Source organism: Simochromis diagramma, unplaced genomic scaffold, assembly GCF_900408965.1.
Source record: "Simochromis diagramma unplaced genomic scaffold, fSimDia1.1 OVJJ01000125.1, whole genome shotgun sequence".
NCBI classification, from domain to species: domain Eukaryota; kingdom Metazoa; phylum Chordata; class Actinopteri; order Cichliformes; family Cichlidae; genus Simochromis; species Simochromis diagramma.
Window position 1 is genome coordinate 210,620 of NW_024387162.1, and position 27,310 is coordinate 237,929.

At 46.7% G+C, this 27,310-nt stretch overlaps 1 protein-coding gene across 1 annotated transcript; it reads left to right on the top strand.

Moving 5' to 3' along the window:
- On the top strand, positions 1-27,041 carry tgfbr1b (transforming growth factor, beta receptor 1 b). Its single transcript, XM_040048822.1, has 9 exons — positions 1-124; positions 15,375-15,620; positions 16,830-17,096; positions 20,474-20,704; positions 22,785-22,952; positions 23,869-24,025; positions 24,355-24,479; positions 24,567-24,697; positions 26,812-27,041. The coding sequence occupies exons 1-9, from the start codon at positions 61-63 to the stop codon at positions 26,935-26,937; spliced, it is 1,515 nt and encodes a 504-aa protein (XP_039904756.1). The 5' UTR covers positions 1-60; the 3' UTR covers positions 26,938-27,041.
- Positions 27,042-27,310: the final 269 nt, after the last annotated feature.

Here is a 27,310-nt window from a genome sequence, read left to right on the forward strand (position 1 = left end):
CCGTCTTCTTCTGCGCAGGGAGAAGTTAGCAGTCGAGTGGCAGTCTGGTTCGCAGCCACGATGGGTGCAGTACGGCTTTTTGTGGTCGTCCTTCTTTTTGGGACAAGGATACAAGAAAATAATGGTAAGTGATCTGAAATGAACACAGTAGATGTGCGTGTGTCGGTGTTTTCGTGTATTTGTCGAAACTTGCACTCTTGGTTCGACTCGCTTCCCTTAGAAGTGCTCTTTGTTCAAGAACCCCCAAGAAGCGGGTTGTGTCTAACTAAAATGGCGTAGGGTCTGCGGCCAGTCTGCTGCTGTCTGCCTGATGAATGTTTATAGTCTGGGGGGAAAGGACAAAGGCAGCAACAAGTCACACGGCGCTGAGACGGTTCAGCGTGCTAAGCTCGGTTTTGGTCACCCGTTCCGACCCTGCTTTGGACCAGCACAGGACCGTCTGAAGGAACAGTCCGAGTGTGGCTGATAGAAAGTTGGCCGCATCACGGACGGCTGTTTGCTTTTTGTCAAACATTAATTGAAATTGGGAACAAGCATTTTTCCTGCTGGGATTTATGTAAATATCTGTATTTACCATCTCAAACGCGTTGTTAGTATTCTGGTCGGGACTCATCTTGAGGAGCATTACTAACCTTTGATGTGAGTCTGATAAATAACTCCGTTATTCTACGTGGATAAATGCTTAAAGAGTAACTTGCTGGTTGACTTCAGTAGTTTTCTGCCTGACGAGCAGACGCTAGCCTGTTAGCTTCTGTCACACATTCGTTTAAGCGCTTGTGTAACTTTCAACAAGAAACTCGTGTAAATAAATGCTGAAGTCGCTGCTGCGTAAATGCCAGAGCTGCATCGTTCCGCTGCATGTCTGCAGCAGCGTAGTCGGCTACAGTGGAAGTGTTTAAGGAAACGCAGCTTTGAAGTAGCCAGCACGGTTAGTGACGAGGGCAGGCGCGTGCACTGCTGCTCGTGCTCGCGAGTGTTGAGCCCAGATTTGTATTCGTTTTTCATGAAAAAAACATCGTGGTCGCTAAAACCATCGCGTGACTGTTACCGGTGAAGGCTTTTTCTTCTGTGCTCTTTGCGCTTCATTGTGTGACATTCCTTTGTGTAAACAATGAGGCTCGTGATGAGTGGGGAAGCGTGATTTCAGCTGGCATATATAAAGAGGTCATTAAAGCCCCCCGTGGGCTCCTCATATACTCATATGGATGTTACACTGATATGTTGGCTCAGGGACACAAACAAAGGGGAGGCACTTCTGCTCTTTGTTCAGCAGGAGGCTTGTCATGTTGCACGTTTGGAGCAACATCAGTCCTTCTTTCTTTTGTTATCCTCACATTAACGCAAGTCTGATTTTAATTGGACCACGAGTGGCTGTGGATTACAGTTTAGACTGCAGGAGAGCATCTTCACTGCCACCTCTGTGCCACGTTGCTGTTCAGCACCACACCCATGCAGCTCCCACTCCTGCTTCAGCAGCATCCGCACACAGCTGAGCGCAGGCAGCAAGCTAAATTGGATGGTGTCACTAGTACTCATCATCCTCCACCCTAACGGGCATGAGGTGATGCTCTGTCACTCCCCCCCCCTTCCTTCTTCCCTCCCATTTTCCTCCTCCATTTTTAGCACAGTAAGTAATGAAAATCGTGACATATCTTGAGACGTAGAAACCGATCACCTACAGAGTGTTTCACGTACACAGTACTACATACAGAATTCAAAGTATACGCATGTTTGCAAATGTATAAATGCAGCAGCTGAGCTGGAAATGGTGCACGAACCTCAGAGAAGCAGTGCCATTCAAGAGCTGTTGTTTTGTTTCCTAATGTTGAAGTGTTGCTAGAAGAGTGGACGCTCAGTGGAGTAGACGAGGGTGGGTGATGTTCAAGTAATTATTGAATAGTGTTAGGGTTAGGCCACGATGTCAGATGGTTACAGTGGGGAGAGTGGTAGGAAGCTAACTGTGAATCGATTGTGATGTTTGTTGCTGTTAGGGCTGCCACGATTAGTCGACTAGTCACGATTACGTCGACGACTGATTTAATAGTCGACGTGTCGTTTGAAGCTGTGTAAGATCCCAAAAGACGCAGGAATAAGTAGCAGGATTTAAGAGTGTAATAACGGACTGAAACAGAAGATGGCAGCACTGCATGTACAAGGATGCCAGCTGCCGTTAAACCCCGAAGAAGAAGAAGCTCTGTCCGGTTTCATAGCTGTGTTCAAATTTAGCGGCCACATCCTTCGGAGGCCGCATTTGTGGGCCGATTACGTTACAGCGACGCGGCGAAGCCTGTCCAAATTCAAAGACTCCCCCAAACGCGGCCGGAAAATGCGTTCTTCATTTCCCCAGATTTGAAGGATGGGTCGGGTGTGTCCTTCGTGGCCCACCATATCCCAGAATTCATAGCGCGGCCCAGCCAATTCCAGTGTCCAACAATGGCGGCAGCTACTTAGTGTTAATATTACTCTTATTACTCTTTCTGGGTCACAAAATAAACATTTAACATATTTTCAGGCGAGAATGTGGCTGTGTAAACCTCAAATATCTGCTCGGTTTATCAAGACACCACGTTTGCAAAAGTGCGCCGACGTTTTCAGCTGTTCCCCACCAGCTAGAGGGCTCAGTGGAGCCGGCGAGAACACCGGACTCCCAGCACATCATTTTCAAACCCACCGCCGTCTTTCACTACTCAGGTTAAACATGATATATGAGTCACTTAGATAACTTAAAATGTTGTTGTTTGGCTTTTTCAGTGTTTGATTTGTTCCTGAGTAAATCGGTTTGGCTGAGATTAAAGTTATAGTTTTTACACAGCTGAATAAACGTCAAGCAGACAGCTGATTATCAGAAGTGTGAGATGCTCGAGAATTTACTCCGGTGTCCTGTTATATTTTAGATAGCAAGGAGTTTATTAAACTTTACCGAAACAATCTGCAAACTTCATTAAAATTTAATAAACTATCATCTTGTCTTTATTTTTAGTTAGCACCTTAAACACTTAAAGCTGTAAGCTAATGATAGTTATATAAGAGCAGATGCTGCTGGTGCAATAAGCTGTAGTTTTACGTCCAATGGATGATGATCTGATTAGTCGACTGTCACAATAATGGTCTGTGGCAGCCCTGCTGCTGTGTTTGCTGAATGAGAGGAGAGCCTTTGTGTTAATCCCGCAATGCTGTTTGATGAATCCTGCAATAAGAGCCAGGACGGGCTGTTTGTTAGTGACCCAGTGGTAATGGGATTTTGTTCCACCAGTGGCAGCTCTGCTTCCTCTTTGATGGAGGGTTGAACAGATGTTTTTGTTAGAACAGTAAAAATCGACACAGACGGTCAGTTGCTGTTTTTTGCGTCTGGTTGTGTTGCTCATGCGTCACTGTTGGGTGTTTATACAACATGTTATTGTTGTGGAGGTTTTTCCGTGCACCGTGTTCTCCCACCATCGGGACTAGCAGTGGAGGAATGCCAGGCATGTGGGTGACCCCAGACAGCCGTTGTCCTTGCTTAAAGAACCACAACTAATTTGAGTGGTCGTAGCCACACGAGCAGCCGCTGGCAACAACGTGTTGATGAATAACCCTCGATCACTGACGGAGAGGCTGCTGCCCGTGTTTCTGAGGGAAAGCTTCAGTCTGGCTGAGGACGACGTCTAGCGTATGATGTTAGGGCTGAAGCTGCTGGTTACTGTAGTGATCGATTATTAATGAGCAGTAAGAAGAGAAACGTGTTTTTAAGTTTAACTGCACACGTCTGTCAACAACAACCAAAGCGGCTGTTTGTATTTCCTTTGCTTACTAAAGTTTGATTTGTTTAAAGAAAACATTCTGTTAAATGCAAAAATAATCTCAACTCCAGTCAAAGTAAGCGCTGCATGGAGTCTAAACAAACTCCGTCAGACTCTGGGAGCCAAAAGAGTTCAGACAATATTGTATCTGTGTGTTTTTGTGCGTGAGCATGTCTGTGAGTCTGTGCCCACTTTGCAAGAGACGTGACCTGGACGTGTCTGTGTGGTGGTCACAATGAGAGCTTTTCCAGTTCTCCAGATACTAAGGAAAGGAGCCTCGCTGCCTCCTTTAGCAGAGGACACTCTTTACCATCCTGTGTGAGTGTAGAGGAGAAGATGCTGTGCTGTAATCATTTCATGCCAGGACCTGACGCTCAACATCACACTGCTGGGGTAAAAGCCACTTATTGTTCAGGTCAATATCTCAGCTCCAGATTAGGATGAATATTAACTGATAAAGGTCGTGCATTAGTAAAGTCCTTTTTACTTCACTACAGTTCAGTGTGATGATTGGAGGGAATTTTGCATCAGTCAGGGAGGAGGGGCGGAGTTACACGGGATCACAGCAAATATGAGAACATCATTTTCTATGCTGTGATTCAGTGTTTACTGTGTGAGGCAAATGATGGTGATGATGTGATAAACTAATAGTAAGCACCGTCTGAGTGTTGGCAGCTGTTTCTGTCTGTAAGCTGGTTCACGTCATAAACAGCCTGTGTGGACCAGCTGACCCGTCACCTGACGTTATCTACAGTCAGGTCTCCAGCAGCCCAGTTAAGGTTGGGCGATACGTACATTTCTTTCCAGCGGACAATCGTCAGTCCAATGAACGATGATAGGTGACATTGTGATGGGCGGAGCCTTGTAGTCAGTCCAATGAACGATGATAGGTGACATTTTGATGGGCGGAGCCTTGTAGTCAGTCCAATGAACGATGATAGGTGACATTGTGATGGGCGGAGCCTTGTAGTCAGTCCAATGAACGATGATAGGTGACATTGTGATGGGCGGAGCCTTGTAGTCAGTCCAATGAACGATGATAGGTGACATTGTGATGGGCGGAGCCTTGTAATCATGGACAGACTGATTCGCACGTTCAGAATTTACACGTTTTGTTTGGAGGGGATATTTGACCTTCTTTTGTTTGTTTCAGTATTAATGCAGCTGCTGTTTGGATCATTCATTTATTTGAGGTAAAAGACTTAACGTTACGTCTGAGATTTTTTAATGTTCGCTGGATGAGACATTTAGATTTTTACTTACTTTGTGTTGAATTTTGTGTCTGTTGTTTGGTGGAGTGTGTGAGACAGATAAACAGGTTTAGAGTGGAAAAACAAAGCCAGTGTCTCTTTGTTTCCCATCATTGTAGTTTTTAATTAAAATTCAATGTTTTTGTTTCTGAACGCAGGCTGCTGCCGGTCGTTCTGCTCTGAGTTTCAGTAAATGAATCGCTGTGCCGTTAATACAGCTCTATTAGTTTTTTGCATTGACTCGTTCTCTTAGCTTCCACCAACATTATTAGCAAACGTACTCATGGGCAGATAAATAAATCGCTGGCGTGAGAGCGATGGGCGAAAGGCTCAGCCTGTCGGCGAAGGTCGATATATTCATCCAGCCTTAATCCCAGTCACTGTTACTGTGCGTGAACGTGCGCAGTGCCTTCAGTTGTAATAGCACATTGTAACATTCAGGCATTGATCTTACACACTTTGTTACAGCTTCAGCAGAGAGAAGCAACTCGCTGTGTGCTTTAAGGACGTCACATTTGTACAAATGGCTTTCGTGCTCTGTGGGCAGATGTTTGAGGTTGGAGGTGTTTCCCTCTGTGTTGTCATCAGTGTTGGCTCATCACACTCATCATTTGATGTTACTCTGTAAAATGCCATTTAACAATTTAAACCTACACATGCGCTAACACATTTGTGCCTGTCCTAATGAGGACACACACGTGATGTTTTTCTCTGTCGAGCCCACAGCAGCAGATGAAAACGAGCACGCAGAGACTTGAAAGTGATCAACACAGTGACTGTGCTCTACAAACAGGTGAAGATGCAGCCCGACTGCTCATCTTGCTGAAGTTCAGGCTGCTGGACCGGAGTCTGCGTTCACTCAGCTTTAACAGCACTCTCGGTTCTTGGCTAGGTTAGCGTTAGCATGCTGTCCATGCTGAAGTTGTGCTAACAGCATCGTGCACCCGTTTCTGTCCTGGAGCAGTCTCCACTTTACCATCGCGCTCGTCTTTTTTGTGCAATGTCCACGCTGTGGACTGCACCGCTGTTTCCCTCGTCCTCCGACACACGTACTGAAGTCAGCTGACCGTAGCGAGGGTGCGAGAACCAATAAGTGGGATCGATAGGCAGGCAGACGAATGATTCTAAGCAGCTAGACTACTGTTCGATATAACGATATATACCGTCTGACGATATGAAAACATCTATTGTTTCATATTACCCCATCGTTTGTTTCGTGGTGTTGCAAAACAAACTGTTTACTGGAATATTTTTCATGGTTTTGATGGTCACTGTAGAATTTCTTCAAGTTCTTTCTTTGTTTTATATTTAACCTCCTAACAACCGAACTCTTCCACGGCAAGCATGTTCCACTTAACGTCCTCGTAAGTGGATATCAGGCCCAGAAACATTAAGTATTTTGGTCTAGACAACCCACATATGTGGACGCCAGGTCGTAGGAGGTTAATATAACCACACTACGGACGGACAAGCGTCTGCTTTTATGCGTTGTCGTTAGCAACAACGACGCGTGGCTCCGCCGTCCGCTTGTTTGTTTTCCACATAAACCTTTCACAATAAAGCTAAGATCCTGTTGAGATTTTTCAGAATAAACTGAATTATGTGAAATAGTATGCAGAGTGTTTACGCACCAGAGGCAAAAAAACCCCCAAAAACGTCGGGTGCTAAAAAAAATAAACCTTAGAACAGGCTTTCCCCCGCAGCACGCCGTGTAGTAAATACAAAGAAAACTCCAGGTACACGACGCCCAGCTGAAAACACTTCACACAAGTCGAGCTGCCCGAGATTCACAGAATATATATCGTTGTTGGGACGATAAATGTCTTCTGTCGGGATATGAGATTTTGGTCATATCGCACAGCCCTATGGACTACTGCTGGGTTCTCTACAAGAACCGGTTCTGGATTCCCGTTCCTAACCAGGACTGACAGCACGTGGTGTTCTGCAGTAAACTGGACTAACCAACAGCAGGACCCTTTCAGTAAGTTATTGGCACGTTTGTAAGTCGATCGATAGTGAACGTCCTTAGCTAGCTAGTTAAGATGAGCAGTTGGTTGGCTTTGGTGTTGGTTAGCTAGTTTGTGAACATAAATGAGTATAACCTGACTAAAGAATCACTCTGAGCTGTAATTCAGACTGAACTGAAGGATGTTCCTGCAGCTGAGATGGGTTGTGTCAAAACGTTACCGTTACAGTACTACAGCACAGTTTATTATTCAACTAAGAGCAGCAGGCTGGACTCTTCAGATCATGTGTAGAGCTGATTATTAAATAAGTGCAAAGAGCAGCATGTTTGTGTGTCTGCACATGTGTGAGGACAGTAAGCTGTCGTTAATGGAGGATTTAATGTAGAAGAAGAAAATGTATTCTTCACTGCCTGCCTGTAAAATTAGTGACATTTTCCAGGTTTGTTGTAACACACCTGATGGAAGTAAAAGAACCAGACTTAAAACAGCAACAGTGTTTCTGTGCTGTAACCAACAATCTGTGTTCCCCAATGACTCGTTACAGTTACTTATAGTTGTTGTCTTTTTGTGAAAGGAGTTCTCTCTCAGTGGGTCAGCAGAACATCTGGAAAGGGAGGAAGTTTCTCCAAACCTCTGGATGCAGGAATAGTGTCTGAGTTTTTCTCTGGGGTGGATGTATCTGTGCATAACAGTGTGGACTCTGGGTCCTGTAGTTAAATAAAGAATAAAATTGTACGTCTATGAAACCTGCTGCTGTTTTTATTGAAAGTGTCCATGTTAGCCGGCTGTAGAGGGCTCTGTGAGTGGACCGGATCGAACCTTCAGTTTCAGATCATCTTCAGTCTGATGTTAAAATCTGAAAGCACCGCTGGTTTAATTTCCAGGTAATTCTGACTCTGGGCTTGTGTGTGTGTGCAGCTGATGCCGTCTGTCTATGGTGGGATAAGAACTCAGGAGAGCCGAATCTTAGAGCACGACAGTAACATAGGTGTGTAGCATCGCTAGCTAGCAACAAGCCTGTGCCTAATCTAATCCAGCCACCACGTTAAGAACAGGAGCCACAGAGTGATGTTACGTGTTGTATTGAACTGTAACGTGTTCACACGTGAGTCTTTGTCATTAGAGTGATGTGGTTGGATTTACCTTCATGAGTCACAGTTAACCCATCAGCTAATCGTTTGAAAACCGCCACATAAATGTATCCAGCGGCTGCGCAGCGACTGCATCTCAGGTCACGACTGCGCAGACAACGTGGCAGCTCCAACAAACAGGAAAGTTTGGCTTCATTTTTGTACCATGGGAGGAAGTAAAGTGGTGTCTTCTGTGTGCTACACACTCATTGATTCACGCAGTGTGTGTTGTCATGTAGGACGGGGCCAGAGCAGCAGAGCAGACGCTTCAGTCTGAGCTGTGAGTCAGCGGCTTCAGACGCCGGCCCGTCGTGGCCTCCATTAAATGGCTCCAGGTCTCCCCGCCTCTTCAGCCGGGCCTACTTTCACTCACTCACTGTCTGTGAGAGTGATGTAATCATCTGTCAGTGCCCCACTTTATGATATCTAAGGTTGAGTTTAGATTTTTGTATTTAACTTGTAATGTCTCTGCCTAACCAGAGAGGGAGCTAGTGCTCCAATGACTCATTGAATAACTCTATTATTTACCTTGAATCGTGGACCCTCTGTGGGGTGTGTTAGCTGAAGCATCGTCGAGCACTGTGACTGCAGTAGAAACGTGTCTTTGTTTTTAGCAAAAAAGCCCGATGACAGCAGTGAAGATGATGTTTCCATCGTTTGCAGGAGTTTGTTACTCACACTGTGACAAGTAAAGACACAGAGCTGTGACCAAGAAGGTGAAACACATTTCCCAGCATCCATCAGCAGCGCCTGTGATCACTGTTTACACTGTAACAGCTGGAGGGAGGGCTCGCTCACATCACCTGTTTAACTTCCACACAACTTTATTCCTTTGTTCTACAGTTTTACAGCATAAACATTATTATATGATGTTTAAACAGAGACTGGTGCACAGTGCTGGTTTATAGGCTGAGCCTTTACTCTCCCAGCCTGCAGCTGACTGAAGCAGCTTATATTGTTGTTTCACTGAGCTTTTTATTTAAAGCATGTTTTAAGTGCAAGACAAACTGTCACATAAAGACTCCCAAACTTTGGAATACTGATGTTCAAAAACTAAACAGATCGTCTGACATCAGTCTGCAGGATCTATGAACAGCACCAACACGCTCCCTTTCCTTCCTCCTTAAACATTTTTATTATTAGTTTGAATTCAGGATTAACAGTTCGGACAAACACTCATCAGACCCGATGATATAAGCTGTGAGACGGTCAGCGGGGCTATGAAGGCTGTGTGCGGGGAGGCGGTCACATCACATCGTGCAAGGAAGCGACAGCTTAGACAACATCAGAGCACTTTTGCAAACAGGCCCCATCTCGACAGATGTAGCCGGGACCCCCCTTCACGTGACTCCTGCTGGTGCTTCCTGTGCTGGTGCTTCATGTCAGTGAGACGGCTCCTCAGAGAGCCTTGTCCTGTGCTCGCCTGTGTTCCAGCTGGTGACAGGAGGTCTTGTGGTCTGGACTTCTGTTGCCTTCTTGTCTCCGGGGTGGTGGAGCTGCAGTTTGTCTGCAGGGTGAACAGCTGATGATATCGCTCAGTTATTTCTTTGAAATTTGTGCATCCATTCCTCACCCCCCACAAATAGATCTACTGTATTGGGGCTGAGTCACGACGTGGTTCATAATTAGCATTATGGTAAAGAGCAAATCCCACAGAGCCCTTGTTCATCATGGTTGCCAGACTCTCAGAATTAAAAGAAATGTGCACGTTTCACAAGCTGCAGCATGAATGTGATGCAGTGGTGCATGCTGCAGTGTTGATGCTGAAATGCTATATTGTGCAGCCCTATATAAAAATGAGAGGGTCCACCAAGCATGGCAACAAGAACAGTCTCATCCTGTGTAGCTGTTGAAGTCGTGGTTAGCAGACTGTTGATCACAGGCTCCACCTTTTCCTTCTGAAAAGTGTGAGGCGAGCAGCTGACCGGCTGCTGGCTCTCTAACCTTCAGCACCTTTAGCATAGACTGCTCAATATTTATGAGCGCAGGGCCTCAGACAGACGTACGACCTATTGATTCTCTGTTTAATCATGCAGACTGTGGGAACAAGAAGCTGGCTCAGCTTTATGTTGCCTTCTCTGATATGATAGCTGGGAGCTGTGGTTGTTGCAGGTTGTGTTTAAAAATGCATCGTTTGCATAAGGAAGTGTCTGCCTCCAGTGTGATGGAGCACAGGCTGTAGGGATCTGCTAATGCCTCGGCTCCCACCATGCTTTCCAAAAATGGGGCTTGATCTGCAGTTAGTGTCACAGACAGAGAGCTGCATCTGTTATAGTGTTTGAATAGCCCAGTGCTCAGCTTTGTGTTCCACCTAAACAATAGAGCCATCCACAGAGCAGGTTTCTCGTCTGCTTTGTAAAAGGGGGCAGATCCCGGGGCCCCTTTCCCAGCATGCATGCATCCACACATTCAGTCATACAGAGATCACAGCTGGCGTGGACAAAGGGCTGGACATAAAGGAGCTGACCGGGTGGATGTGGCAGTGGGCAGGGCCGTGACCTTTGGAAATAACTGTGGGAGCTGAGAGGTACCTCTGAGGAAGGGGAATGAAATGAAGATGGGGGTAGGGCAACATGTAGGGTGTGTCTGTGATCAAAACAAAGCAAGAGCTTGTGTGTTCAATCGAGTGTGAGCTCCACGTAATGACCGATTGACCTAAGAAGAGAAACCTCCTGCCTGCACACGTACTGATTTAAAGTTGATCATTTGTACATGCTAGCAGAGATCACAGGCTGCACCCAGCTGACCAGGTGTTGACTAAGGCTCAGACACCAACATGGACAGCTGGAGACCCCGCCTGAGTGCACACATAGGTGCATTGTAATGGAAATCCTCTGCTGACGAGTCCACGAGGCTCTATCAGAGCTGAACGTCACATGTCCAAAATATCATATCTACTTAATGAGTAACTTGATATCAACTACTGTTGAGACTCAAGTGTTATGTGATGTAGTGACTCCAAGTTTGAAGGTACATATTAACTTGTATTATACATATATTGGTTCAGAGGTCGCGACCTCTATAGATCAGCACAAACTGTGCTTTGTTGTGTGTCTGACAAACAAAAGCTAAACCAGTTCCACACCACTGAAGCTGCAGCATTTTTACAAACCAGTTCTGCTTCATCCGTTTTGTTCAACGATCCGCTTTCGCCCTTCTCGTTCTCCGTCGCCGCCATGCTTTTTCCACCATGTGCGTATGAAAACAAAAGCACTGCACATCTGCGTTTTACCCATATTCTATTGCCATATTTCATTTTCTTATCATTGGCCAACATTATACCGGCATTACCGTGAACGGTATGATGTGGCCCAGCCCCAGTCAGAGGTCAAGTTTTCTGCAACATTTTTGAATTCGATGAATCAAGAAGGTCACCTCGGATCTTCACGTTGATATCGTAGGTCCATCTGCTAAAACTCCTGGATTAGTTAGGATCCCGGCCTGCTTGCTCAGGGAAAAGCCTGTTCTAACGTTTGAGTCTAAGGTTTATTTTTTAGCAGCTGGCGGCTCTTTTTTTACTTCTCATCCGTCAATACTATTAAATATAAAAGAGAGAGAGAACTTGAAATGAATATAGCCACTACAGTGACATCAAAACCATGAAAAATATTGTCATAAACAGTTTATTTTGCGACACCACAAAACAAACGATAGATGTTTTTACATCGTCATCCGATATATATGGTTATATCGAACAGCCCTACTGCAGGTTGTTTCAGGTTTTCCTCAGGTTACCACTTGAACCCTCTGTTATGCTATATTAATGTATTCACTTTAATATTTGGTGCAGCTGTGCACAGCTATTAGCTGAAGAAATCAGATGGATGGTAATGTCCCTGCTGGAAGGACCTCCCAGCGGGGTTTGGGAAAGAAGGAGAACATGGAAAACTGTAAACGGGCTTTGGTGACAAATGTTCCCAAGAATCCAAAGTGAGATTGTTTCTGTGGAAAACGCAAACAGCTGGACACGCACACACTTATTATTTTCATGGAGGTGCTGGCGCTGATACTTTGTGCTTATTACTGCTGTTTTTAAACACTTTAACTTCAGTGTAGTTGGATTTAACACACACACACACACACACACACACACACACAGACGAGAGCAGAGATGTGGCTGTAAATAAAAGCCAGCTGACAGCAGAGTGACTCACACAGCTCGTCTGTCCCTGCAGACACACACTCTGTTACTCAGGTGTGTCTCACACGTCTAGACAAAACAACGGAAATGTTGCTGCGCCACATACTCGGAGACTTCTGCTTAAAAACCAGAGTGGAAACAGAAAGCGTGGCGTGCTGACGCAGACACAGATTAAAGTGAACCTCTGTGCTTTGTGTTGTTTGTGTTGTTGGGAGGCCACATTCCTATTGGTCTGTTTGTATGAGCGGGTTCATATCAGGTCAAAAATCACAGCTTTGTTTGAGATGCAGTGAGGCAATAAAAGAAACAGTCATAGTCTGGAATTGTGAGGTTTTACATGAGAGGACATAAAGAAATCTCTGTAGCAGGTTTAAAGTTTGTTTTCACCTCAAATAAAACAAAAGCAGTGTTGTGTGGAACAACTACACCATCAATGAATGAATGAGACCAGTGACTAAAAATACCTCAGTAATCACTTCTTGTATGACTTTATTAGTTTTCCGTATCGTGGTGTGTTACAGTATGAATGATGCACACCGTTGGAACATTTATAACAACCACTTCAGTAAATGTTCATGTACACACACACACGTATGCACACTCTGCCTTTCATCCCGTTTGTATCATCTGCTCGTGTGTGTGTCTGTAACACTCCTCACTCAGCTGCTTAATTATTCAGAGCACTTACCTAAGGATGGATTGTGTTGCTTTAACACAACCAGCCATATGCTTCTGAGCTGCATAAGGATAACTAACAAACAGACAGACAGACACAGACACACAGACAGACACACACACACACACACACACACACACACACACACACACACACACACACACACACACACACACACACACACACAGACAGACACACACAGACAGACAGACAGACACACACAGACAGACAGACACACAAGACAGACAGACAGACACACACACAGTGTGAGCTGGTGTCTTCATAGAGTTCCACAGCACTGCTGTTACTATCTTGAGCTCGAGGGATCATTTAGCAGCCTTCCTTACATTAAGCACATTGCAGGTTGTTGTTGCTGCTTCTCTTGTTATTGTGCTGGTGTGTGCAGAGGTGATTACAAATGCTTTGCCCTGCGGCTTCAGCATCTTGTACAGCTCAAAGAACAACCACTAAACAATGTATGTGTTGGTCTTGGTAAGTCCTTATTAGTTGGTGTTTAAAACCAAAACAACAACAAAACAAATGTTTCGGTGCATCTGGGACTGTTGTCCTAGTGGGAAGAATCAGGAAGGAAGGAGGGAATATTTGGAAAGAAAACACCAAGCAGAGCTGTGTGAGGGGGGCCAACGCATCGATCGCTCCTGGTGAAGAAGGCAGCTGTCACTGACTGTACAATAATCATTTGTAGTTTCTGTGAAGTCATTTGTGTCTGTGTGCGACGTACCACACTACGTAAGCATGTAAAATGAAACCAGCATTCCTGGCTGCGGCTCAGGAGCCGGGTGAAGGTGCAGCCTGAGTTGGTCCTGATGTGTTTAGTGTGGAAATGTTTGATGGACAGCGCTTCATTCTTGGAACAGGTGCTTAACTGAGCGAGGCGTGCTGTGTAAGATCGTGTAGAAAAACCTGTTCGTGAGTGGCTGTGTCCGTGTTATGGCACGTGTCTGTGGTGTGTGTGTGGAAAAGACTTCTGTCTGTGGGAGCTGCTGGTGAAGATGCTGCTCGACTCCTCTGATCAGCTTAAATGACCTGCCTCAGTGGGTCCACAGGGAACTACAATGGACCAAGGAATCCACACCTTGCTTGCCATGATAATCTCCCACACTCGTTTCCCCCGGAAAGCAGCCACTGATTAAAACCTGCTGTTTGGACCGTACAGATTTGTTATTCTGCCATGTTGCTAGGCTACAGAGTGCTCTGAGTGTGTCGACAGGGAAAGTTCGAACGTTTATGTCGTCCTCAGTCTTGCACTTAATTAACCCTTCATTCAATGAGCTGTCAGTTACAGTAAACCAACAGCAGAGATCATTAAAACTGGAGGTGTGTGTGTGTGTGTGTGTGTGTGTGTGTGTGTGTGTGTGTGTCTGTCCGTCTGTCCGTCCGTCCGTCCGTCATCACATCCCAGAAGAGTTTGTAGTTCTCTGCGTCAGATCACTGCTGGTTCCCATAACTCCCATTCCTTAGAAATGTTGGTTTCTGTAGAAGTGCCCACACTGACATATTGTCACTTCTGTAGACGTGGAGGAAGTTCTCCATCATAAATTGGCCAATATGGGAGTTTCAGAGTGAATTATGCAGTGTCAGCATTCCTCACCATTGATGGCACTGCTGCTTCAGGATTTCCTGATCATGTATCACGAGTTACTCGTTGCAGGTGTTGTGCTATCAGCATTTGTCAGCCTGCTGAGACCCACTTGGGCCATAATACCAGCAAATGACCATCCTCAGCCGTGCATATGTTCCAGCACTGATATTAATATTGGTTAGCTCTGATGAGTAGTGCAACATAAAGCTGAGTGTAAAAGACCTGAATGAGATACTTATTTAATGACTTCTTCTTAGTCACGGCCCAGTGAAGCTTTCTGAAGCTCGTACTGAAAAAGCTTCATTACTCACAGCTTATCGACACAGTTGTCTTTGGTGACATCTGGTGGCCAAACTATGAAGCGCAGCCTGAAGCTACAGATGGAAATGAACTGCTTCATTGTGACTGCCCACTCGAGAGCTGAGTTGGCAGCTCCTGTATAATATCATGTGATGACACTATCGGGCTATTGTGGTGCGTTTGTGTCTTTGATGAATAAATGATCCTTATGTGGCGTGTTCTCTCTCCGTCTGCGTGCGTTCTCTGGTCTCGTGGTCCAAACACATGCAGATAGCGGGCTTAGGTTAACTGCCCATAGATGTGAGCCTGGTTCTGCCGGACGTTTCTTCCTGTTTAAAGGGAGTTTTTCCTTCCCACTGTCGCCAAAGTGCTCATAGGGGGTCATATGATTGTTGGGTTTTTCTCTGTAGGTATTATTGTAGGCTCTACTGTACAATATAAAGCAGCTTGAGGCGACTGCTGTTGTGATTTTGTGCTGTATAAATAAAGTTGAAGTGAATTAATCCTTCCCCCTTTTTCCTCTTCCAGGCCTTCAGTGTTACTGTGACCGCTGCAGCACCAACTCCAGCTGCACGACAGACGGTATCTGCTTTGTAGCCATCCAAAAGTCAGGCAGCCGGATGACCATTGAGCAGCGCCAGTGTGTGCACAATCGTGACTTGATCCCACGAGACCGACCCTTCATCTGTGCCCCATCTACCAAAGATGACAGTGGCATTTACCCACTGTGCTGTACCACAGACTACTGCAACAAAGAGCCAGTGACCCCCACTGGTAAGAGGACACCAGCCATATTGCCTCTTCATGCCTTCCTTTAATTATAAAGTACAGCTACTACGCTACTGCAGGTGGAAAAGCTTCTCAGTCGTTAAAACAAACAAAGTGGAGCGAGAGCGTTAGAGTAGGAGGGTCTTTTTCATGAGTGCACTTAGTGGACTGGTGCTGTACTGGTCTGATGTGGTGCAGAGGGAGCTGAGGGTGACTGCACTGACATACAGTTTAGAAAAACTGTTTGCATGTTTTTTTTTAAATAAATAAAAAAAACACATCCCAAGTAAATATAAAATGCAGTTTTCATTAAACGATGATTTATTAAGGTGGAAACGAGCTACGCAAAACGTTCACGTGAAAAAGTAATTATGCCCTAAACCAAAGAACTGCACTCGTGTGTTTGTGATAACTGGGAGTGAGGCCCACTCGTCTTCTCAGAATCGTTTTACATCAGCCCCATTGGAGGACTTTAGAGCACGTCTGGCCTTTCATTGGCTCCAAGTCTGGACTTTCCCAAAAATAAGTGTTGTAGTGATGTAGTGCGAGGTGGACTCTGATGGGTTTCAGGTGCATTACCCAGCTAAGCTTGAACAAACTGAGGCTGAACATAGTATTTCATAGTACTTCTACTTTTGTACTTTTGTGTTAGAGGTGAGAATTCCTGTTTTTCTAATGATGACATTTCGTTCGTCCTCCTCGCTAAATCCAAACAGCAGCGACTCGCATTCCCTCGCTGGTCTAAAACGCCGCTGTTGTCTGATAGCAGACGAACACGCTCGGCGCAGTGCACCGGGTAGATCGTTAGATAGATGGGGGGATTAATGATGCGTTCGCAGGGTCACATCTGCTGGTGAAGCTGCTGTGAAGTGCACGGTTGTGATGGTTTTTACCGTCATGATGACGTCAGTATGGGCGCTGCTGGTGAAGGTGTAACCACAGTCAGTGAAGCTGATTGAGTACACAAACCTAAGCTACACGTAGCTGCTCACCAGGTTCAAAAAGCCCGATCCAGTGGGGATGTGTTTCTACAGCACTGCATGACTGAGGTCCTGAATCCACGTAAACCTGTGTCGTGCACTCTGAGATCCACAGAACGAGGACTTGAGGCTCGTCGTCACATTAACCTTTATGCTTCCAGGCTGCAGTCAGGCCAGCGCAGGTCCAGGCTTTGGGTCGGCAGGTATTCTGACCAACACTCTTTGTGTCTTGCAGGCCCCACAGCGACCCCTTCTCCTCTGGGGCCGGTGGCCCTCGCTGCTGTCATTGCTGGCCCTGTATGTGTGCTCTGCTTGCTGCTGGTTTTGGCGTTCTACGTTTGCCACAGCCACAGAGGCCTGGGCGCCGGGGGAGCCGGGGCCCACCACCACCACCATCGGGTGCCTAATGAGGAAGACCCCTCCATGGACCACCCTTTCATCACTGTGGGAACAACACTGAAGGACCTAATCTATGACATGACCACTTCAGGCTCTGGATCAGGTAAAACTCTACATCTCAGGGTCTGATTTGTGCATATTTGTGCAGTGATCAGCTGAAGGAGGATTTAGACATTTCAAAGGTATATACAGGTAAAACAGCAGCATGGATTCATAGAAGAGTCCAGGGGCCAAACAGACACTTGACTGAAACAGAACTGTGACAGAGGTCTCGGACTGAGCAGCTAGAAGCGTACATGTAACAGGGGCAGGACAACATCTGCTCAGAGATGCTGAACGTGGCCCTGTCTTTGTTTACCTGCTCCAATTCAAAAAGTCAGATTTGCTAACATGCACAGTTGTTGACCAAACTAGGCTGATGAGCATGTTTCATAAATCTGACAGCAAGTGTTTGTTTTTTGAACAGGACAGAAGTGATGTTAGTAAATGAGGGCCGTCGGGCCAAAGTGGACGTTGTTTCTTTCCTTTAAAGCTTTTACCACGGTCAGGTGGCTGGTGATGTGTGCAGCACGACCCGGTTACTCGTCTTTGCACGTGGTGCAGTGAAAGAGTTGGAGGTTGGAAGTGCGTGCATGCTCGGATCAGCTGCAGGAAAGGGAAGCATGTCAGACATTTGAAGTGAATGCAAAAGGGGACTGTAATTATTTTGTTGTGCATCAGGAGGTGAAAAGCATCACACTTCGTTCACAACTGCTTTGGGAAATGTTGATTAGTCCTAAAATGTTTCAAATGTTCCTTATTTATTCATAACCTCAAACTATCAGACTGGAGCTCGATGCTGGAACCTTCACAGCAGTCCCAGTTCCTTATGTGTCCCCTGGGAAAGTTCCTGTTCTGGCTTCAACACATCCACACGCTGCATCATTCCTGACAGGCTTTGCATTCATGCACACAAGCACCACTGAATAGGTGGAATCACCAAAACTAAATTCCTGTGCAAACGCACGCATGAATCCCGCTTCGTCCAGCTGTCATAGGGCCAGAATGATGACTTACAGGTAGGCAGTGTGTCACAGTGGGTGTGCACACCCACAGACTGGATCCAGCCAGCTGCTAGGTGACGGCCGTGACCACGGCGCCATCGCGCTGTTTCAAACAGGAAGAAAACAGCTTTTAATGATACGAGATCTGGTCGACTGGATACGTTTTTATATGCACTGATCCCGTCCTATAAAATGTGTGTTCAAAGCTCTCCTGCATGGTAGCCATGAGTGATGACGGCACCTCCAACACGCTGCCGAGCATGTTCTGTGTGAGTCTGCACTTTTTTCCTGTCTCGTGAGCAGTTTTCCAAAGCAGTGAGACGATTTTCACACTTTTAGAGTTGTTCTTGGATCGTAGTTTGACTTTCAGTCTTTAACTCTGCTGCCATTAAAAGTCCATACAGTTGGATTAGAGCAGCCTTCTGTCACAGGACTGTTTGTGCATATCTGTTCTTCACTGCTTCCTGTCTGTGATCAGAGAGCATGCACAGCTAGTACATCCCACCCATCCATCCACAAAACACCCACAGACTGGTCGGCAAACTCCCACTCACCCTCTGTCACTGAGAGGATGACGAGCTGGTCCAGTGTTCTACCAACAGAACCCTAGAACCCTCGAGTGCCACAGACTTTCCCAGGCAGGCTGAGGACTGCGATCACAAACCCATCCCGGGAGGCTCTGCTCCAGATCGCCACGCAGCATTGCAGAGCTGTGTCAGCCAGGACATCCCTAACCTCCAGGGCCAATCTCATCCACCCCAGGGGCCCTGCCAACTCTTCCCCTGCTCCCCAGGCTCTGCTTCCATTACAGAAGGCAGATCCTCAGTGTTCCTTTCATTGTGTTAAGGTCAGCAGCATCCCACCACCACTGTAAACGGTGTGTGCAGAATACCACCTAAACCACTCCAAGGCTGGCCCAACAGGCTAACCAAGCCCAGTAAGACGGCTCCCTTCACCTTGCACCTTGTTGCAGCTGCAACTCCTTGCAGCAGCCTCAGAGGTGAGGCGCATGGTCCACTCAACGTCCTCAGCCTCCCTCAGAATGCGATTACAGCAGATAAAGATATCATGGACTGAGATGTTGGCTCTCCCGCTGCACGTTTGGGTACACCTGTCCAACATCTTCTCCCGCCACCTGATCCAACTCAGTACCTCCGTGTCCAACCACAGATCTGATGACACAATTTCTAAATCGGTTATTGACCTGTGACCTAGTGTGTCCTGGTGCCATGTGCCCCTATGAGCACCTCTGTGGTCCAACATCGGTTTGCACGGGTAAAGACTTGCCGTGGAGCCTGGGTCCAGGGTAGGTCCCAGACGGGGTGCACTGGACCCTCCATCTGTTGTGATTCACAGGAGTTAGACGGCTGATTCAGATGAAACCATCAACTACAACAGGCTTTTTGTTTAGTTGATGGTTTTGAGAAAGTCTGTGAAATAAGAAATATTGGTTCTCTCCCCCAGTTTAAATCCCAACTCAAAACTCAACTGTTCAATCTGCATATTCACTGTGAATCCACTGTTTGTTCATTTTATCTTGTGCTTGTATTTTATTGTTCTTATTCTGCCATTGTTTTACTAAGTGTTTTATCCTATTGTAAAGTGTCCTTGGGTGACTTGAAAGGCGCTCATAAATAAAATTTATTATTATTATTATTATAAAAGCGGCTGAGGAAGGATCAAAAATCCTGTTTCAGTTGTTTTTATTTATTCATATACGACACAATGAAATGTGTGTGTGTGTGTGTGTGTATAATGTATTATTATAAGGGCAGCCGACAGCGCTGGAAGTCAAGTCGATAAATGGTAAATGGCCTGTATTTGTATAGTGCTTCACTCGTCCCTAAGGACCCCAAAGTGCCTTACACATGCAGTCATCCACACATTCACACACACATTCACACACTGGTGATGAAGCTACATTGTAGCCACAGCTGACAGAGGCGAGGCTGCCGGACACTGGCGCCACCGGGCCCTCGGACCATCATCAGTAGGCAACAGGTGAAGTGTCTTGCCCAAGGACACAACGACCGAGACTGTCGGAGCCGGGGCTCGTACCGGCAACCTTCCAATTACAAGGCGAACTCCCAACTCTTGAGCCACGATAAATGAATGAATAAAGTTAAATTAAAGGAAAAACAAGTGGAACGTTAAAGTTCTCAGGGGTGTTGAGGTGGGCGTGGTCCCAGCACGGCAGGAGGATTTGTGGATCAGGAAGTCTCTCTTCATTTAAGGCTCTTAAGTTTATGAGTCATCAGGGGCAAAGCAAAAACATAATCACCTAATCAAGTCACCTGGATTTGACCAGATCAAACTCTATGCTAACACTGATTACTGACAACAGTCATGAGGTGGATGTCCAGATGGGGACGCAGACTTCAGTTCTGGGATGTGCGTGGCAGGACCATCACTCATATATCTGTCCACTTCCTTTCAGGTCTCCCACTGCTGGTCCAAAGAACAATTGCCAGAACTATCATCCTCCAGGAGAGCATTGGGAAGGGGCGTTTTGGTGAGGTGTGGCGCGGCAAATGGCGCGGCGAGGAGGTGGCTGTCAAGATTTTCTCTTCCCGAGAGGAGCGCTCCTGGTTCCGTGAGGCTGAGATCTACCAGACTGTGATGCTGAGACATGAGAATATCCTGGGCTTCATTGCTGCTGACAACAAAGGTGAGAAACCAGCAGGCAGCGAGTGAATGGTACACAGCACGGGGTCATAGTTCACAGTCAGGAGGACGCAGAGTTTACCACACTGTCTGTCACACACATAAATGTATTCATTCGTGTGTCCATTTACCTGTAGTTAAGCAGCTCGACCTGGCCCAGGTAACAGCCAGACAAACATATTAGAAAGTGTATAAAATCCAACATCAAACACACCAAAGTGATCCCTTAAGGAGGTGGTATGCATACACAGTACAATCAGGTCCAAAATTGGTGTTTGTACTTTTGGTGCCCCTGAGCAAGGCACCGTCCCTGCACGCTGCTCCCCGGGTGCTGGATTGGTGGCTGCCCACTGCCTCCCTGAGTGGCTTAAATGCAGAGGATTCATTTCCTACAAGTCTAATAAAGTCTACATTGTTATTATTATTGAATATCAGAGCAAGAGGCATTTGTCAGGAAGTGCACCCGTTACCCCTCAGCTGTGGAAGGCTTATGGTCGTCACCCTGCTGAGCGGGCAGGCAGTGCAATAACAGAGTTTAAAGCTACGTTCACACTGCAGGCGAAAGCGCATCAAATCCGACTTTTTTGACCCTGTGCGACCCGTATCCCATCATGCTATGACAGTGTGAACGGCACAAATCCAACCTGAGTCACTATCGTATGTGGTCCTGAATCCGATACATATCCGATGTTTCAGAAAGCTGCTGTTTGATGGTCATGTCGCATTAAGTCCGTCTTTTACGTCACTGACACAAGACAGACGCCAATTATCAGCGCCGGAGAAGACATCGTGAACGCTTCCTGGACATCCGGTGTAGATGTCAGTGAAACTGTTGGGAAGACATTATGAACAAATCTGCAGCTATGCTTTGAAGCAGCGCTCCTCTGAAACAGCAATAAGGATCACTATTAGCCCATAAGCAAAATTGGGAAACGTAAAGTCCGAAGTCTTTACATTAAGGCCATCAGTCAAACATACTGTTTGCTCTGGGTCTAAACAGCGCGCGCTGTATGTGACGTCTTCTTTTGCGCATGCAGCCGCTTTGAGCGTTCACACTAGAGCGCGTTTGCTGTCGCATTTTATTTGTAGTGTGAACGAGCAGCCAAAAAAATCGGATTTGAGCATTAAGACCTGCAGAGTGAACGTAGCTTAAATGTCAGGCTAGTTTGAATTGGTCACGTCTTTATATTGTAAGGTAAAGACCCGACAACTATACAAAGAAAACAGCAGCTATGAGCAGCACTTTGGTGACAGTGGGGAGGAAAAACTCACCTTTAACAGGAAGAAACCTCCAGGCTCAGGGAGGGGCGGGGCCATCTGGGGTGAGCGGTTACAGGAAGGACACGCTGAGCCAGACGTTAATAATCACTGATGTTCTTTTTCTTGGTGAATTAATTTTACACTGTAATTGAAATAATTCAGCTGAATTAGAATTTTCTTGCTGTTGATTTCTTTCCTTTATCATCGTTGTTTTCATTGTTTATTCATTTGTCCCTCAGACCTACAGTTTCAGTAACTTGCTACGTGCCTGCACGTCTCTGTCGTGGAAGTTAAGGACGTTAACGAGCACGTCTTCAGGTTTGATGAACAGTTAGTGTAACGTTCTCTGCACACGTTCATTCCAGTGAATGCAGACGGGCAGCTTTCACTGGTGTGCATGAACCTTTAATATTGATTATGAATTTCATAATAATGGTAACACTGGTTCCCCATCAGTGGGGAAAGGTAGCACTGGTCTTTAGTTGTCAGCAATGCTGATCCCCAGCGTTATCACTCATCAGCCGGTGCAGCCCACAGCTGCCCACAGCTGCCCACAGCTGCCCACAGCTGCCCACTCTACAGTGAGCTCTAACTTGAGAGTGAACGCAGATGTTGGCATGTAGAAAGCTGAAGGTCTGATGGATGTAAACCCAGATTTGAATCATTTTCTTTCCACCCTGCACCTCATCCCTGAGTCAGAGACACAAAGGTTAGGGTGTTGTGCGTATCACACACTTCAATCAGCTGCTGGTTGAAACTTCAGCCACTGTGTCAGTACTGAGAGGAGTGTGATAACGATCCATGTTTCTGTGCCCGGCGTGTAGATAATGGAACGTGGACTCAGCTGTGGCTGGTGTCGGACTACCATGAGCACGGATCGCTGTTCGACTACCTGAACCGCTACACGGTCACAGTGGAGGGCATGATCAAACTGTCTCTGTCAACAGCCAGCGGCCTCGCCCACCTTCACATGGAGATCGTTGGCACGCAAGGTGAGAACCTCACGCCTGTATGTATCCAAGGTGAATCGGCGTCTACATGTTTGAATAGTAAACACAAACGAGCGAGTGTGCCAGCTGTGCTGCTCAGCAGCCTGGAGACATGCTCAGAGGAGGCGTGACAAAAACCTCGTTCAGTAGCTCACATGAGGCGACTGAGGCATGTTTAAATCAGCCTGAGGAAACATGGAGTCTGTCAGATAGAGGCAGGCATGCTGGAGTATAGACATCAGTCTGAGCCATCGCACACAAAGCCAGTGCTTATTGGTCAGAAATCACCCTTTGTTGTCCAATACTGTCCCGACAGACGTGTATGGTGACGCAGCTCGCTGCTGTAGTACACTGCTGTGTGTAATGAAAACTGGGTCACTGTCCTATTGGAAGTTTCTGTTCCTCTCATGTCCCCTGAAGTATATCAAGACAGTTCTGCAGAGCACAGTGGGGGCAGCTCTGTCCTTACAGGTCCCAGGCCGGGTAACTAAACATATCTCGGTGTTGTTTGTGTTTTTGTAATTATGGAACAGGGTGATACTGAGAGGACGGCATTCTGCATCCGATATGCAGTGATGCCCACTGTGGGCAGGCCTCTGAATAAGGAGCCTAAAGGGATTTTAATTATAGCCCACGTTTGATACCAGTCACATGAGGAGGACAAGCTGAAATGTGATTGGTTGCAGCAGAACAATAGGTTTGAACTGAAAGCACTTCATAGCATATTCATAAAAGGCCCAGTACTCACATTTGTCAGAAGCTGCGTTACATGTGCTTCACAAAATATAATACATGCACTAAAATATTATCAAGTTAGGGAGGAAATGATGAAACGAGTATTTATTGTAAGTTCATGTAAGTGTGGGTGTATGTCTTGGTTAGCTGTGGGCGTGTGCTGATTGTAGCTCTGGGTGTGCAGGGAAGCCAGCTATTGCCCACAGAGACCTGAAGTCCAAGAACATCCTGGTGAAGAAAAACGGGACGTGCTGCATCGCTGACCTGGGTCTGGCTGTGCGGCACGACTCCGCCACCGACACCATCGACATCGCTCCGAACCACAGAGTAGGGACCAAAAGGTAACCTTTGACCTTTCACTCTACACCTGTAAAACGTTAGTAACGCAAGAAGATGATGGTTGCAAAGTAGTGGTAGTCCTTTTCCTTTCAATTTTTCTATTCGTGTGTTTTTATAAAACCAGTATCTCTTCTTGATCTCCAGCACTGGTGTCATGAAGCTGCTGTTTGTGTCATTCTAGTACATTACTGCCATCTTGTGGCCACTCAAAGCAATGGGTAATCACTGTGGGTAGTCACTGTGGGTAACAGTGCACAGTCTCAGTGGGGAGTGTATTTGGTTGTGTTTTTGGACCAAGCGTTGCTCACCAGCCCGTCGTATCCGTCCTCAGGTATATGGCTCCAGAGGTTCTGGACGACTCCATAAACATGAAGCATTTTGAGTCTTTCAAACGAGCTGACATCTACGCCATGGGCCTCGTCTTCTGGGAGATTGCCAGTCGCTGCTCCATGGGAGGTGAGGGTCAAATAAAGTTCATTAGGTGGCAGCAATGAACTGACTAGAGCTAGTTTTTGCAGTATTTACAAGCTGTTTTTCTGTCAGGCATTCACGAGGACTACCAGCTGCCCTACTATGACCTGGTCCAGTCAGATCCATCAGTGGAGGAGATGAGAAGGGTGGTTTGTGAGCAGAAGCTTCGGCCCAACATCCCCAACCGCTGGCAGAGCTGTGAGGTAGGACGAGTCTCACTCACTGGTAGTTATCACCCACTCACTTATCCACACCAAGACCAGTGGGCCCAGTTCATCCAGTGTTACCATGCACATAGATGTGAATATTGTCATCATCCAGTACGACGATGACGTTACCAAGAGTACCTTCATGCAACTACAGTACTGTCAAAAAGTGTTCTTGTGTTTCGCTTGTTTGTCAAAGATACATGTTTAATATTTCAACGCTACACAAAGATAATTAAAGTAACGTGAGAGCAGTTTTGAACTGATAAGAGAACAAAGCTATGCTACCTGGCCCTGCATGAACAGAAGGTTCACGGCTCTGTCAGGTGCAGAAACCAGGCTGTGAATCATTGACGCTGCCTTGACCATCTCATGTTTGACGGTTGCTATGATGATCTTTTTATGAAATGCTGTTATTTTGAACATGTAATAGTGTGCAAAGCTTCCAACAAGTTCAACTTCCTCTCAGATCTTGGTAGAATATGTTCCCAAATACTGAGGGATCATCCGGTTGTTTTTGGCAAACGTGAGACCAGCCTTGGTGTTGTCTAAGGAGCTCGTCTGGACTTCTTTAAGCTTCTTCAGTTCCCAGATTTAAGCCCTGTGGGAGTGTCCCCCCAAGAGGTCCGTGGGCCCCCTATTGATCCTCTACCTAATCACATGAGACAAGGTGTGAAAACAGGTGTGGGTCACAATCAGCCAGGGTTTAGGGTGAATCGCCGTGAGACCTGGCCCTGCCCTATCATGTGATTTCCTGAGGTCAGATGGCCCAGGATGTGAGTGGGTGTTAAGGATCTCAAAACTGGATTATAGATGGCAGACAGTTGGTGTGGTAAGCCCCGCCTCTGTTCAAAGATGGTCGCTCACAGTGCTTCTTTCACTCGTCTTTTAAACCAGTTCTCGGATGAAACGATACGAGGAAACAAGTCCAGATGCTTTTCTTTCCGAGCTCGACTACGACGAGCTGGATGACTGACAACCTTCACGCAGGCTTTTGTGTTCTTTTTGGTCGTCAGTGCTTTTCACCTTAGAGCTCTGCCATGTTTTCTCCTTCTTATTGTTATGGACTGATCTTTATATCAGCTCTGGTCTCCTGTACCTGAGCACCCTCCTTCACCCATTCACATGAGCCTTCATGCTCTGATGGATGTGTCTGAGAGCAGCGTTAGTATCTTCCCAACCTTTCTCTGACTCTGTTTGGAAAACACTCTGGTCATAAATGAAATCCTGGTAAAGGCGAGCTTGTCCCGGTTTGTCACCTGTCCAGGAGGCTGTCACCGTCCTCCCTCCCATTCACAGTGACCCAGACTGTGACACATACAATCAAGAGTCTGCATAGAAGTACGCTGAAGCTGCTTAATGTTTTCAAACAAACTGTTGTCATTGGGCAGCTGTGTGGGAGTCACAGCTGTGCACCTTCACATGCTGAGAAAATAATTATTAATTAATTATCCGGAGCTGATATGAATGGAGCAGCTGGGAGTGGTGCATGGTTGCACGAGCAGACGACCCTGAAGGAGGTATCGGTAGGTACTTCCACCATGGCCGTGGAAGTGATGGGAACAGCTGAATCCGATGAGTGGGATGGGTGAGGGACTGTGTGTGTCGAGGTGAACATATCAGGTGGTGTTTCCAGCAGAGTACATGCAAAGGCAAGCCGTACAGATTAGAAGAGTCTGCTGGGAAGTTTCTGATTTACTGAGGGAAGAAAAAGACATTTCAGAGCGAGACTGGCTCAGACAGCCATAGAAAGCTGTAGCGTTGAGCAAACGAAGAGTAGTTTCAGCTGTGTACCACACGTCGCCGTGGCTAACACTGACACAGCTATTCACACTTACATTCACACCTGTGGGCGACCAGTGTCAGAGTCAGGGGAACTTTATTAATCCCAGAGGGAAGCTGGGGTAACCTAACCCCGCCAGCTCCATGTGTTTGGAGGCCGGATTTGAACGAATACCTTTGGGACATGAAGGTGACAGTGAAGTGCAACCTCTATAGAAGAACAAAAAGCATCATTGGTTTGAACATGGCGCCCTGCAGCAAGTATGCAGACTGCACACTTATGTGTGCGTTGAGTTGATGAGGCTGATTGTGTGCTCTTCCTCCTGCAGGCCTTACGGGTGATGGCAAAGATCATGAGGGAGTGCTGGTACGCCAACGGAGCTGCACGACTCACTGCTCTGCGAATCAAGAAAACGCTGTCTCAGCTCAGCCAACAGGAGGGGATCAAGATGTAGAAACAACTACCACGCCCACACACACGCCCACACACACACACGTCCACACACACGCCCACCCACACACACGCCACACACACGCCCACCCACGCACACACACGCCCACCCACACACACGTCCACACCCACGCCCACCCACACACACACACGCCCCCCCCACACAACACGTCCACACACCCGCCCTACCCACACACACCGTACACACGCACACACACACGCCCACCCCCGCCCACACACCACGGCCCACACAAACGCCCAACACACAACGCCCCCACACACACACGCCCACACACACGCCCACCCACACACACACGCCCACCCACACACACACGTCCACACACACGCCCACCCCACACACACGCCCACCCACGCCC